General features: G+C 39.6%; 1 protein-coding gene across 4 annotated transcripts; it reads right to left on the bottom strand.

Moving 5' to 3' along the window:
- Positions 1–7,413: 7,413 nt before the first annotated feature.
- Positions 7,414–13,985, bottom strand: ugt5d1 (UDP glucuronosyltransferase 5 family, polypeptide D1). 4 transcript variants are annotated; one of them, XM_076751184.1, is made up of 4 exons: positions 13,866–13,985; positions 11,422–11,720; positions 10,607–11,320; positions 7,414–10,357 (listed from the first exon to the last, which is right to left on the bottom strand). In XM_076751184.1, exons 2-4 carry the CDS (start codon positions 11,713–11,715, stop codon positions 9,773–9,775), a joined length of 1,593 nt encoding a protein of 530 aa, XP_076607299.1. In that variant the 5' UTR covers positions 11,716–11,720; positions 13,866–13,985; the 3' UTR covers positions 7,414–9,772. The 4 variants fall into 4 exon arrangements, with proteins under 4 accessions (XP_076607299.1, XP_076607298.1, XP_076607300.1 ...); XM_076751183.1 differs by lacking the exon at positions 13,866–13,985 and adding an exon at positions 13,706–13,854; XM_076751185.1 differs by lacking the exon at positions 13,866–13,985 and adding an exon at positions 13,706–13,854 and having other exon boundaries at positions 11,422–11,612.
- Positions 13,986–14,877: the final 892 nt, after the last annotated feature.

The following is a 14,877-nucleotide window of genomic DNA, read 5'->3' as shown; positions in this document are numbered from 1 at the left end:
CTGTGTTGGGAAATAGTGCAACAATTTCTGAATAATGTTTCTCAACATAAAATAAGAATTTGGGTTGAAAACCAGTGTTGGATGGCCCTCAGATGGCACTGTATTGAAAACAGATACGATTCTATAGTGGACATCAGTGCATGGGTTCAGGAACACTTCCAAAAGATGTAAAGAGGAAACTGTATATAAACCAGATCCAGAGACGTGGCCGCCTTCTCTGGTCCTGAGCACATTTAAGATGGACTGAGACAAAGTGGAAAACTGTCCTGTGGTTTGACAACTCAACCTTTAAATTTTTTTAGAAATCATGGACACCGTGTCCTCTTGGACAGCTCAAAAGTCAGCATCTGTGATGGTAAAGGGCGGCATTAATGCACATGGGTAACCTGCACATTTGTAAAGAACCATTAATGCTGAACAATACAACATATACTGCCAAGTAGATGACGTCTTTTTCAGGGAAGGCCTTGCTTATTTCAGCAAGACAATGCCAAACCACATTCTGCATGTATTCCAACAGCATGGCTCCATTGTGAAAGAGTCCGGGTCTGCTTGCGGTCCCGACTTGTCACCTATTGAAAATGTTTGGCACATTATGAAATGTACAACAAAACATTCCACTTTGAAAATGACACCAATTGGTCTCCTCAGTTGTTGAAGTGTGTTGAAAGAAGAGATGATGCAACAGAGTGCTAAACATGTCCCTTTTCTGAGTTTTTTTGTATTGTTTTTTTACTTTTTATGAGTCCTAGCTTTTCAAAATAATTTTCACATTTTATGTAACATTCTATAGCTCTTATATCCCATTATCGAAATTGTTAGCATTTTGTTTACTCATATATTAGCGCAGAGCAAGCTCTTTCTCTTGAGTACTTACACTCGGATTAGCTTTGGACCGCCACCTCACATGGTTCATCTGCAGTATGAATCTTATGACCTTCGTCTGCCAAAAGCGTTCAAATAATTTCCTGAAAAGCTCAACATTTGTCTTTTGCACTTCCTAATCCAGGGGTAGCTGCATGCTGAGAATACCCATTGTACACAAAAACATGCCAGGCTTGAGGAATTACATAATAGTTATACAAGGCACTATTTTCGCTGCAGCACATGTATCAGTAATATTACACAAGCGTGCATCTACTTGACTCATATTTTCCTGCAGCATATCATATTTTCCCTCTCAGAAGAAAGCAAACATGAGACCCTGAGCTAGAAAGTATGAAGTAGTTCTCTTTGTATAGCGTAGCTCTTTTGCAACATCATTAAAATGATCCATGGCAGCTCGTCCAGGGCAGCAGCAGAAGGTAGTTGAAGTTTGCACAAGGCCTGCAAGCCTAAAGTCACCGAGCGCTAATAACAAGGTGACGAAAAGAGGTCATAATAGTATGTTAAGCTTCCTAGGAGTGTTCATGCAGCACAGGGCTATAGAAGCTCACACAGATGTGTGATGAAGCTGCACCCCTGGATCACTGTCTTGAAATTATATGGATAATTAGCTTTAACGATGACATAACTGCTTGAGTTACACCGGGCACACACATCCAATAGTTTGGAAGCTGTGAAGGGATACTGACTGAGCCTAATTTCTTTTGGAACAAACTTCAGATCATTATATCATGAGATCATGGGCATGACCCAACACGATCAGATAATCGCACACCGTTAAGCCTTTAATCAAATCCACCACAGTGTCCTCCGGCAAAAATCAGGAATTTATTTTCTCCTCTTTATGAAAAGAAGATTGCAGATCAAGGTAGCATCATAATCAACACTAACATTATTAACTGCTTAAATCTGTACATTTTGTCTTGGCAGGTTTATTATTTGAGTGAATGAACCTTAACTGAGTCATAATTCATCCAATGTCCTCCTCAGCATGCATATTGGAATTGTCCATGAAATCTCCAAATGTTTTGTATTTGTTATATATTTCATTATATTGTTTATATAATTTGTTCTACTAATGCTTTTGCTGTTGTTTTTATTATTAGTGTTTGCAGTCATAGTGATTGTGCAGCAGTGTCCCAGCAGTGGCAGAATCAGAGTAACCACAGCCACTTAGCTTCGCTTAGCTCAAAAACTGGAAATGGGAAAACAGATATCCTGGCCAGGTACAGCAACTTCCTGGAGTCGCCACTGGTTGCCTGGCAGCCGCTCAGAGCCAAGAAATAGCCCAAGACATAACAACCGAATCCCCCTTTGCCCTTCTCCGTTGTTCATGTAAAACTCCATGAGGAAACTTCAATGATGCCGCGATGTCGAGCAGGTGAGTTCCTCTATGAATGTTCATAACAATGACACCACTCAGAGCTGTCATTCATTTATTTAATGAGTCCAGAGAACACCTGGTTGTCAGGTCACCTTAAGACCAGGTGTCAAACTGGACAAGCTTTAGCGTCTCGACTGCAGCTGTCATGTCTAAAGCGGAATGGGAGGCATTTGACCTTCACTCTTTACATTTACATCCTCTAGTGAAATGTGTGAGGCAATAATTAAATATCTTTATAAAACAAAAGATAAACATTAGCTAAACATTAGTTTCGTCCTTCTCCCTCTGTGGTTACCCTTCAGGAGCGCAAGTGTTGAAACCAGTGCCCCTCCTGTGAGTACACTGTGGGGTTGCAGAATGGCCCCATTGTTTCTCTCTGTCATGAGCAATTGAAAAAATAAAACTATTGGATGAATCTCACAAAGACACATTCGATCCAGAATCATGGATATGATTTAGATCCTGTCATCATGTTCCAGTAACTACAGTTGGCCAAATATGAACTCACAGTCCTCTTTGGATTTATGCAATAATGAAGTTAGGGTACAAGAAGTAAACATAAAAAGAATGGAAATCAGCACTGAAATGGTCTGTGAATGTCAGTGAGTAACTTGGTTAGAATAATCATGTCAGTCTGTGGGAATATGTCCTTATAATCGAACATTAACTTTTCATCATAATTTAGCCCATATTTGTTGGAAAATGAAACCAATATTGGCCTCTCCACATGGCACAGAGTGTTTTCCACTGCAATGTTTTGTAGTTTCACGTAATTACAACATTTAACCACCCAATAAAGACCCAATTTTTTTAACACTTTGTTTTGAATATTACATCGTGCTTGGCACATGTGAAAGATTAAGACTTAGAGACAATGATTTTCTGCTTTTATTGTATTTTAAAAGGCAATTTTCATCATTAAAGACCCTTGGAGAATAAAGGTTTTGAAAGGGAAAAAAAAAAAAACAATGGTCATTGCTGTGATGTTCTGGCATCTACTCTTGTTGTGCTCATTAGTAAAAGCTGAATATTTGATACTTCTCCTTTTGTTGCTTTTCACCCATTTGTTGACATTTTCCTAATATGTGCATATGTCTATGTCACAAGCAAAACTTTTTCTACACTCCCATGCTTTAAACAGAAATTATAAATCTGAGTTATATGATGGTGTCAATTGATCGCTAAGGTGCTTTTTCAATAGCGTTTCTGTTCTTTTTTTAATGTGTAACCTCGTTTCTGTGTTATCGCTTTATTGTCTTGTAATGTATGTGATGTGTCTAAAAATATCTTTTCTAGAACAGTGTGTGATCAATTTACAAATATTATCATTATTCTTTGTGACCTACTGTGACACATGTATTTAGGGCCTAGTAGTTCTTTTACTACTACGACTACTTTGCCCAGTGAATACACAGTTTAGACAAACGTTACTATGCTGAAACTGGACTGGATCCCCTCCAGGGTTTGACCCAGAGGCTTAGCCCGCTCTCCTCCTCCAGGCTCAGTGCCAGACAGCTCTGTTGTCTGTCCTCCAACTCTAGATTAAAACCAGATGACCACAGCGATGAATCTTAAATTTATGGAGGCTGAGGGTAGGATCAGCAGAGACAAGAGCTACGTGCCATCCAGGATTCACTTCATGATCGATGAACTGTGATGGCGAAGCACCTCCAAATCACTCCAAATGTGCCACTTCCACTGATCTCAGACGACGTGCTCAGTTGTTGTGTGTTATAGAGGGTTTCGTATAAAGAAAGCTGTGCGGTTTGCGAGTGTTATTGACAGTATATTCTCTTTTTGTAGTTTTTTTTTAATCAATTAGGGTTGCTGCATCATAATGCATAGCAAGTAAGTCGTTTCTGTAAACAAAAATGCAAGAATAGTGAGAGGAGAGACAACAGAGGAAGACATTTCCAGTGAATTTATTGCACTGAAGGAAGGATTTATTTATAGTAAGGATTATAATTTAGATATTTTTTGCACCCCCACATAAAGTGATAAATCATACTGAGTAATTATTGAGTAGTCCTTCACTACTGACTGATAGCTGATGACTTTTTGTTCACACTTAGCTCCTTCATAACAAACTAGAAACAGCAGGATTCTGAAAAAGATTTTAATCATCATATTCAGGCACATATATATTAATATTCTCATCAAAGTCAAATTCTGTAGCATCAGTGATGCTGACGCCTATAAATGTATTAAACAGAGTGCATATCAGTGTAAGTATGCCTCAAGATTTCACCATGAAGCTGTAGATAAAAAGGAAGCAGGAACCGCTAGAAGATAATCTGACATACTATTAATGTCAGTGTGCCAAAATTACACAATGTAAACTTAGACAGTCTTAGAGAGAACGAAAATTATTATTATTGCATGGCCTGTGCCCACAGACATTTAATGTCCATATATAGCGCACGATTTACACTTATGTTTGAACCTGTCTTCTTTTTTAAAGACAACAACACTGTCAAGAAGAACGATGAAGGCACATGCAGAGTTAGAGAAATGTCACAAACACTGCAGGTGCCACCATGGTTTTAGCCATACGACCAACAGATGCTGGGGAACGGATCATGTGGTCCGTCTGGAAGAATTTCACATCGCTGAAGCATGACTGTGATTTTCAAGGCTCAACAGACAACAACACGTGTGAACGGCCAATGAAAGCAGAACAGGATTTGCTGTGCACATTCAGTGGATCCATTTGCGCTTCTGGCCAGTAGTTTCTCCACAGAGAGAGCAATTAATGTAATCTGTGTGTCTGTGGAGGGAATGATGTCACGCCTTGCAGATGCCCTGAGGGAGCAGAAGCCAAAGAGGCCGAATTTGTGTATATGTGTGTGTGCATGTGTGGTGTTGAGTGATGAGAAAGCGGTGCATGGAAGTGCAAGCGCATGCTTGTTGCTTGAAGAGAAGATGTATGGAGCAATATGGCTTTGTAGAATTCCCATTTACTGTACACCCATGCACAAACTTAAGCCGTGAGACAAAAACACTGACTTGATTTTGCCAAACTTCGGCACTAAAGTCTGTTTGCGTGGTATTAGCTAATTTACGAACATCTTTGTTTTTTCCTTTTCCTTCTAAGTGATCTTTTGATTTGGAGTAACAGAGGCTGCCAAGTCAAATAATGAGGCCTCTTAATGTTCTAGTCCAAAACGATTTTCAGTACAGCTCATTAGAGCGAGGTCAATAAATAAATGTGTCAGTTTGGTCTGTTTTACACAGGTTTGATGCAGCCCAGAATCCAGGCAAATGAAGGTGGTCTAGCTAGATCAAACATCCGCTGCAATTAGAATATCCACGAGAATAGCAGCTAGTAAATAAACAGAGCTGTAAAGATGATTCCTCTAAATAAACAAATAAAATAAGATCAGACCTTTCATTAACTTTCATTACATTGTTTTTTGGAAGCCCGTCCTCATCAGAAAAACTATCATGTTACCTTATTACATTTACTGTTAGGCAGGGATTTCTTGTGGCCATCTTTATTATGACAGGAGAAAAAGGAGGAAGTCAGGCGATGAGGTATAAGGAGCAAGAAAGTCCCCATTTGGAGGAAGGGGAATGGATGGGTCGGACAATCAGGACTCATCCACCTATTCATTTGTTTATATATGAGAATGTGTTGGGGGGTTTTTTGTCATCCGTTCATTATTTGACAGTCTCCATATTTTGTCTTTATCGCATAGAATTTGCTAAACGTACACCCACGCTCAAACCTCAGCCATGTGAAGGGATCTGCTCTCCCTGCATTCACAGCCCAGCCTTGACTGGTCTCTAACACAGAACATGCACAGTGACATCATCCTATACCAACAATAATCACAGGAAGGATTTTCCAAGGAAACAGGGGCCGCAAAGTCAGAGAGGGAGGCAGGGAGAGAGGAGGACAGGAAAAGAGCTGGAGTTGAAAGGACACGAAGGAAGGACGGCCGTGCACAGTTCTCATTGTCACAGTTGCTGATACCGGTGATGAGGCAGACACATGCACAGCACCTGTTTTATGTATGCATGTTGGCTGTTCCTACAGCAGATGTTAGGGTGTCTCACCCCATGTCTGGACTTGTCCAGGCATCCCTCGGGGCAAAACTAATGTGGAGTACTACACATAAAAGTTGTGCAGCGAACAGCAACTCAGACTTACATGGATTTACTCAAAGGAAACAGGATTGCAGTAAATGTTGACTTTAAGCTTTGTCCTTGCCCTTGAGAGTCACTTATTCTGAGATGATAAAGACAATGTAGTTCATCTGCCAGGACACATTTTTGCTACGTAACAGAGGCATGTGATTTCAAGTTTTGAAGTGCTGTATCTGGCTTGAAAGGGGAAACCTGGAATGTGTCCACAATACACTAAAGGCATCCAGCAACTGCATGTCAACATACAGACGAAGTAATCCTATTAATGTCTACTTGAGTATGTTGTTGGACCAATTCAAATTAGATTCGTGTTTGTTTAAATAGGACAGACTGATTTATCGGTTTGGCTTCTTCCACCACATCATTAAAATGTGATTTACACACAAGAAACAATTGCATCAATTCTTCCACTTTATTCCTTCATTCAGTTTTAATTGTAACCGTGGGTTAGCTCTCTGGCCACCTCAAATTTACCATTATGGAAATACGCCGCACCAAAATCCGATGAGTATCAAGCAATCTTTAGGGTCGAGAGGTGGCTGTTAAAAGTTCATCATTTCCTCACTGGCAGAGAATGGAAGCTGGGGTCAGCTTGAATTCATGTCGGTTACAATTGATTTTACAGTGAAGTTACAGTGGAAAGAAAAGAATGAAAATGTCCAAAGAAGCTCTTAAAACTACTCCTGCATCTAAATCCACCTTTCCACTCTCTATCTGCCTATATATGCTCCAAACAGTTGTCATTTTTATATGTTTTGTGCACTGCACCTCTGTTTGATAGGTCCCCAGTGACATCCCTACCTTGACTCATATGCATCTCCACCATGCACAACACATCTTAAAACCTCATAGAACTACAGTGAGCATAACACACAATGGTGTTATGAAATACACGGGCAGCCCACTTTAATGTGGACTTAAGTACTTTTTAGAAAATGTGGTGAAATATTGTGAAAAACGATGCACTTAAAGAGACAAAGATGAGACAAATGACCCATTTCCAGTCAAAAGATGAATCAAAAGTCAAACTGAGGTCAGTCAAACTGTATTGAATTAGCTTTGGGTTACAGTGCATTGGATTGTTACAAATGTATATACAGCATATTTGTATGAAATCATGAAAATATAATGCATCATCTCACAGGAGCAGGTTGACACCTCTTCAAGGTAGTGTTTGATGAGAGCAGAAAAAAATATAACACTGACTAACCACTATGGGTTATTTATGTGCAACTCTATGTCCGTTTCCAAAAAAGCTGGTGAAAGTCAGATCTGCTGTTATGTGATTATTAGAATGAGTTTACCAAGTTAGGCTAACGGTAGCAAAATAAATGTTTTACTTTAACCCCATTTCCAAATGTGGCTGTGTAAAAAGAAACAGAATGTGATGATTTGGAAAACATTGAGAGCCCAAATTTAATTGAAAATGGCACAAAGACAACATATCAAATGTTGAAACTTCATTGTTTTTGATAATTAGATCCTCATTTAGAATTTGATGTCAGCAACACATTTCAAAAAGTTGGGCCAGGGTCAACAAAAGACTGGAAAAGCTGTGAAATACTAAAAGAAAACAGCTGGTGGATCATCTCACAGTTAATTAGGTTAACTGGCAACAGGTTAGGGTTATGGCTGGGTATAAAAAGAGATGGAGATGGGTCCACCACACTGAGACAGACTGCGCTGGCAAATAGTACAACAATTCAAGAATAACATTTCTCAACATAAGATTACATAGAATTTGGGGGATTTCATTGTCTACATCATATAATGTCATTAAAATGCATGCAAGGCTATAGTCTTTAGGCCCTCAGACGACACTGTATTAAAAACAGACACGATTCTGTAGTGGACATCAGTGCATGGGCTCAGGAACACTTCCAAAAACCATTGTCTGTGAACACAGTTCATCGCTGTATCCCCAAATACAAGCTGAAACTCTACCACAAAACAACAAATTTGGCTGATTCACAATAGTTCACATTTCAGATTCATTCCTTTGGATCACATGTCATTAGAAGCATAGGTGATTGTGTGCACATGCCGCTGTTTCTTTCTTCATCTGTCTTTTTTTTCAGGCTGGACTTGGATCCAGGCCTCATGAATCACCTCACTGCCTTCGTACCCTGGAATATGTTTACAGATTTGCTTTCCTCATCGGTAAGCTGAAGAGTCTCAAGCAGTGCATCGCCGAATGATAAGTGAAATTTAGCTTGTAGTTGGATTTACCGAGACAACCTCACTCATCTTATAAATCCAAACCATATGAGCTTATGTTTTATCAAAGAGAGCCCTCCTTTCCAGCCGCTGATTGTTTCAAGGCATCTCTTTCTGGACTGTTTAGGTTTTAATATGGCCCATTTTCTGAAATTATAGGATTTTCCATAGTCATTTCTGAGGATTGTCTTCTGACTGGCATTGGTTTTAGTTTAGAAGATGATGTAATTTATAGGGACTGATATAAACACAGAGAATAACAAGCAGGACATAATCGATCTCCAAGGTTTCCATAAAAACGGATTGCCTGTGGCATCTTGGTAGCAATACATGTGATCTTGATACTGAGATCAACTTTAACTTTTGACATTAATTGTTTCTCACAGGCTCATATAACATGGGCATATCAAAGAAAACACTGCATTGTTTTTCCTAAAACATACACTAACAGGTTATTGCATGTATTCCAACTACATCTGTTTCTCTGTAAGGGCTTTCTAGTTTCTTATCATTATCAAACATACATACATAATGAAGTACAGTATGATTTGTCCTCTGGTCCAGCGGATATTTTCCCTCATAGGCTTACCAAAAAATGTCAGGCGTGATGTCCAGTGTAGAGTGTTCGGATCTGGACAAGGGCTTGTGCTGGAATGGGGGCATGTGAGGCCAAGACATCGGTGAATATCCACTATTGCAGGAATGATAGCAAACAAAAGCAATTCTTCTTAAATAAAAATGGACTGATGTTTGCTTTCAGTCAAAGAAATGGGGGCAAATAGAATTACCGAATTCAGAACATCTGGACTTTCTTTAGTTTTGTGACATCTGAGTTGGTTTGACGCAAAAATCTTGAAGATAAAGTGTTCATGGTTTTGTTCCATTGGAAATGGATCAGTGTCTTGGCAGTGAGCCAGGGGCTTCATATTTTATTATTACAGTGGATGTGAAATTACAAAATCATGTCGACTAAACGGAGGGACTTTGTTACTTTTACTGTATTTAATATGGCTAAAACAATTGACTGATGTATTTTACTTCATAAATAATACAGAAATCCAAATTTCAGACATACTGTATTTCTTAAAACAGTGCTTTAGAGATTTCATTCTAGCATATTTCTAAACAAATTTGACCTCAGTGTTGTTTGGTTTTGGTCTTTCTTCTATTTCTACAGCAGAGGAACCTGAAAATGGCCAAAATAGAGAGCAGGAAAGCAATCACTACAGTCAGGAGGAATAGTAGGACATCTAAGCAGTAGTATGAGTACCAGGGCATCTTATAGGCCTCTGTACGCAGGTGAGGAGCCCCTTTATGGCGTATCACATATTCCACCCAGAAGATGGCTTGATCCATGGGTGTCATGGGCTGATCTCTGTGCAGACGCGACAGTCTTTGTATGTTCTGTCTGTAGCTGTCTTGATGGAGAACTTCCTTGAGACCTTGCTCAAAACTGTGGCCGTTAATTTCACTTAGCTGAAGGATCTTGGCAGCTCCTTTCGCCTGCAGACGGAGAAGGTTGTCGTACTGGTCAAAGAACAACGGTATGCCAAGCACAGGGACCCCGTGGTAAATGGCCTCTTGGACTCCATTGGTTCCACCATGAGCTATAAAGGCTTTGATCTGTGGGTGGCCCAGGAGGTCCTTCTGTGGCATCCAGTCCACTATCAGGGTGTTGTTGCCCAAAGTAGAGGGACGCTCCCCTATGTGCCTCCATATCACCTGATCACGAGATAGAAGTAAGAGTCATAATGAAGTTATTGTATATTTGTACACCAGAAGATATATTTAGAATCTAATGATTGATGCAGCCTGTCTCCACCTAACACATGACTGTAAATAATAATAACAATAATTATAACACATTTTATTTAGGAAGCACTTTCCAAGATATTCAAAGATGGTTTACATGACAGAAAAGAACCCTGAAACAATAAAAGTGCAGTCCACCATTTGTTGAGCATGTGTTACCTTCTGAGGCATCTTGGCAAAGACGGCGGCGATTTCATCTGTAGTCTCTTTGGGCAAAGCGTTAATCAAAGTTCCCAGAGTCATGATGATCACTCCATGCTCCCCAGCACTCTGAACAAAGTCCTCCAGGTCTGCTGGCAGAGGTTGGGCTGGCTTGCACTGGAACCCTCCTATGTAGATGATATTTGGCATTGTAGGCCGAGGGAATTCAAACACGAAATCTGACCTGAACAGCCAAATGTCTGCTTCCTGGAGGAGCGAGATGATCTCGCATCCACCCTCGATATATTTGTCACAGATGGCATCATAGTTTGGCCCCACCAGGACTTTCTGCTGGAACATTATAATGCTGTAGAACAACATGTTCTTGACCCTTTGGATGAAACTCATTTTGTCCGTTAAGCCTGATCCTGGTGCTGGGATGTAAGAGAGTGGTGAGGGGGCGATGGCAAAGTGGCCTTCTCCGCTGGTGATCCAGCGAACATTGAGCACCACAGGCAGTTTGAGATACTTAGCTAATACAACCCCTGGTGCTATGGCTGGATCTGTGAGAACAAGATCATATTGGGAATCCTTTAAGCTTTTCATAATCTTTTCATTATCAAACATAGAAGCTAGCATATCAGTCCACAATGAATGGGCACGAGAAATCATAGAAAGGAAGGACATGTTGAGTTTGAAGAAAGTAAGTGCTGAGGCCCCCTCTCTCTGCGCCTGAAAAGAATGATTACAAAGAAAGTGGTGAAAAAGTGATTATCGTGATGCATGACTGCATGACCCACATGAGGCCCAATGCGTTATCCAAACTGACATACCGTCATGTGCTCCTGCAGGTAATCCTCAAAAAAGTCCTCCAAAACGTCATTCATATCCAAAGTAATGGATGTGTAGACAGGAGACTTTTCAGGGATGTACCAGCTGGTGGAGGGACGAATCACAGTGATGCTGTGTCCCCTGGCGTGAAGCTCGTCCAGCAGGACTTTCATATTGATCCAGTGGCTGCCGTCTATTGGAAACACCAGAATGTTTCCTCCATCACAAGGTGGCGTGAAGGAAATCAGACATACACTGAGGAATACAAATATTCCACACACACGACGCAGTGGCATGGCTCCTAAAATGTAAGAGATGATAACATGAGAGATCTCTTCAGCTTCAACATATAATGTAGAGGAAATGTGTAAGTTTATGGATTTGTATCAGGTGAAAACAATATAAAGAAACTGTTCCTGCTGGTAAAACAAACATGCATCTGCATCTTTTTTAAAGTTTAACATGATAATATGGTATGATAGCAGCCACATCATGATAATGTTCCTGAAATTCGCTTACCCATTCTCATGAGTCACAGCAGTAATCCTACTTGCCTGCAGACTGACTGTCCTTCTAAAGGATTCCTTATATATTTGAGTTCAAACTCCAGTCTCAGAGTTGATTGGTCCTTTCACAGGTAAATGAGTTACATGTGACACGTGTCACATGAAGCTGTGGTGCCCCCAAGGACTGTTCTGCCATAAACAAAGTGATTATATCTTTTCTGTCATGCCATGACATTTAGTAATGTTATTAAACTGCTGGTAGAATAGCAGTATCCTCTGCAGTGTAGTTTTGTGAATGTGTTTTTCTCAGCCATGCTTGCATCAGAAGAACCTTTGACCTCTTTCATAAGATCATTAGAGTGGTTTGTGAAATGTTTATCCACAAGTTTCATCCATATCATGCTAATAGTGCAAATAAATGGCTGGAGAAAATATGGATGGGCTTCCCATATAAAGTACATGTATAAGCTATCATGCCTTCAGCACCTCATGCAGTTATTTTCTACAGGTTGTTAACCTGGAGGTTTGTTTACCATGATTTGTTGCCAGATATGACTGTTCATTGAATGTAGGTTGCAGGTCTCAGAAGTGAACTCACTTGACCGGAGGCATCCACTCTTATATAAATGGTGGAGCAAGTATTCAGATCCTTTACTTAATCCTTAAAAGATCCTTAAAAAAAATAACGCATTTTATCCTAAGGGCAAAAAACTGCCCCCTTCCCAAAAACTGCTGTAAAAATATTATATATTCATATTTTTTTCCACTTTAAATGGTTAAATCTTTTAAAACTAGTTCAGCCTGAAATATACATATCAAATATTAATTATATTTTGGGGATTTTAACCCTTTAAATGCCAGTATGTTTACATATTTCCACAGTTTTTTTATCGAAAAAAACAACAAAACTAAAATAATTTCCATAAAATACATTTCAAGGAGTATTTGATTACTATTATTATTAGGCCCTGAGATGGGTCAGGGTTATATATAATCACAATAAGATTACATTAGATCCATTACAAGTAAAATTCCTGCAAGAAAATGTTATTGTCCAATTAAAAGTGTCTCAGTATTGTCAGGAGATGCACTTAAAATATTAAAGTTGAAGTATTTAATGCTGGAAAATGCCCCCTGTGAGTGTTGTAATGTTGTAAATTACATCATTACATCATTAATAGCCTCCTGGTACATTAATGTGCAAGCAGAAATTTACTGTTGCAGTTGGTTAAGGTGAAGCTAATTTTTAATTATTTTATCATGGATTCATCTCCCGATTGTTTCCTTCATCAGTCTATCAATTGTTTGGTTTGTGAAACATCAGAATATAGTGAGAAAGTCCTGTCACAATTACCCAGAGCACCAAATGATTCAGTTTGCTGTAATTTAAGACCAAATCATCACATCTGAGAAGCTGGAACCTTGAGCAATTAATCAGGTATCAAACTGAGTTGCAGATTCATTTCTAATGATTAACTAACTTGGTGACAAGTTAGTGTTTAACAGTTATGTTATCAGTGTCGCGGTTAAGATAAAAAGGACTGTTTACTGCAGTCATCAAAATTTCCAGGGTGTCTGTGAACATGTTATATGGTCAGAGGAAGAAGTATCAAATTTCCCTCTGAAATTTAGTGGAATAGAAGTACAAGGCAGTACAAAATTTGAATATTCATACAAATACCTAATAGTTTTATTTTTCACCACTGCTTAGGACGAGAGAGACCGCAAGAGAATATTCACTGAATCTATCTGAATGTGAAACAACATTTATGAAACTCACTGCACTGTCTGAAACCCTTTGGGTCCACCTGGTAGAAACTCTCCTCATATTTCAGTTCAGTCGAGGCAAAGCCTGCAGTGCTGCTATGATTCTTGAGGTGAAAATAGTTGTGCTAATATGCTGATAAATCGCACAGCTTGTGAGTCAGTTTTCAAGATACCGTTTCTCTCTGTCTTCTTGGAGTTCACACTGGCTTCTTTGCTTTTTTTACTGGTTTCCCTAAACACGCTCAAGAGAAAAACAATCCTCCAGTTTCCGTGTCAGAGGCAAAAAACAATGCGCACATTGAGCAATCTCTGCAGGGTCCTATTGCCTGCACTTTTATGTTTTGTTATTGTGGACTTGGAGAGGACATGGAGGGGGCATATAGAGGTAGAGGGAAAAGATCTCCAACCGCGGTGACTCCCACCATTGATAGTTTAAGGTATTTTGACTGGAAGGTTGTTTCAAGGACGAAGCATTTAATAGTTATCACAGTCTGGTTAAAATTCCATAACTCTCCACATGGAGCAGTTGGAGCAGTGAATGACTGTTTAGTCTGGAGCAATTTGTTTATGGAAATCAAATTTTAACAATATATCTCCACATGAGGTGGAGGAGGATCCATATGGCAGTCTGGCATGCAACCTGGACATCCACACTTACTCACACAGCATTTAAGTTTCTACCACTCACTGACAGAAAGAGAGATGGTTCGCATGTGAGATTTGGGATGACTCATCTCCCACCATCAGTCCCACATACAGTCCTTTTCAAATGCAATTGCTTTGTTCCAGTTACATCAGACTTTTTTAAGTCCCCGTCGAAAATCAATTTCACCATACAGCTTACTAAACATAAAGACGACCTCATGTATGATTTAAATAAGGCCTTGCAAGTCAGCTAGAGGAGGGCGAATCCCTGTGACAATTTCCTCCATGACAAATTCTATCATCTCGTGGTTTGTTGATGGAGGAAACACTGTGTCGGGCAGCCATCCAAGATCACCCATACAGCAACAGATAAAGTGGGAAAGATGTTGAGGCTAAGACGGCAAAAGAGATAAAGATTTTCATTCTCACGGTAACATTTATTACTTTTACTTGAGCTGATAGGAGGATTAACTCCTGCACAGGAGTTTAAGTGCTAAAACATGCGCCAACCAATCCACACCTCTGCCATTACAAATTACA

The sequence above is a fragment of the Chaetodon auriga genome, chromosome 15, assembly GCF_051107435.1.
Source record: "Chaetodon auriga isolate fChaAug3 chromosome 15, fChaAug3.hap1, whole genome shotgun sequence".
Taxonomy (NCBI): domain Eukaryota; kingdom Metazoa; phylum Chordata; class Actinopteri; order Chaetodontiformes; family Chaetodontidae; genus Chaetodon; species Chaetodon auriga.
Note: the sequence above shows the minus strand (reverse complement) of the source record. Positions and strands in the feature narration are given on the sequence as shown.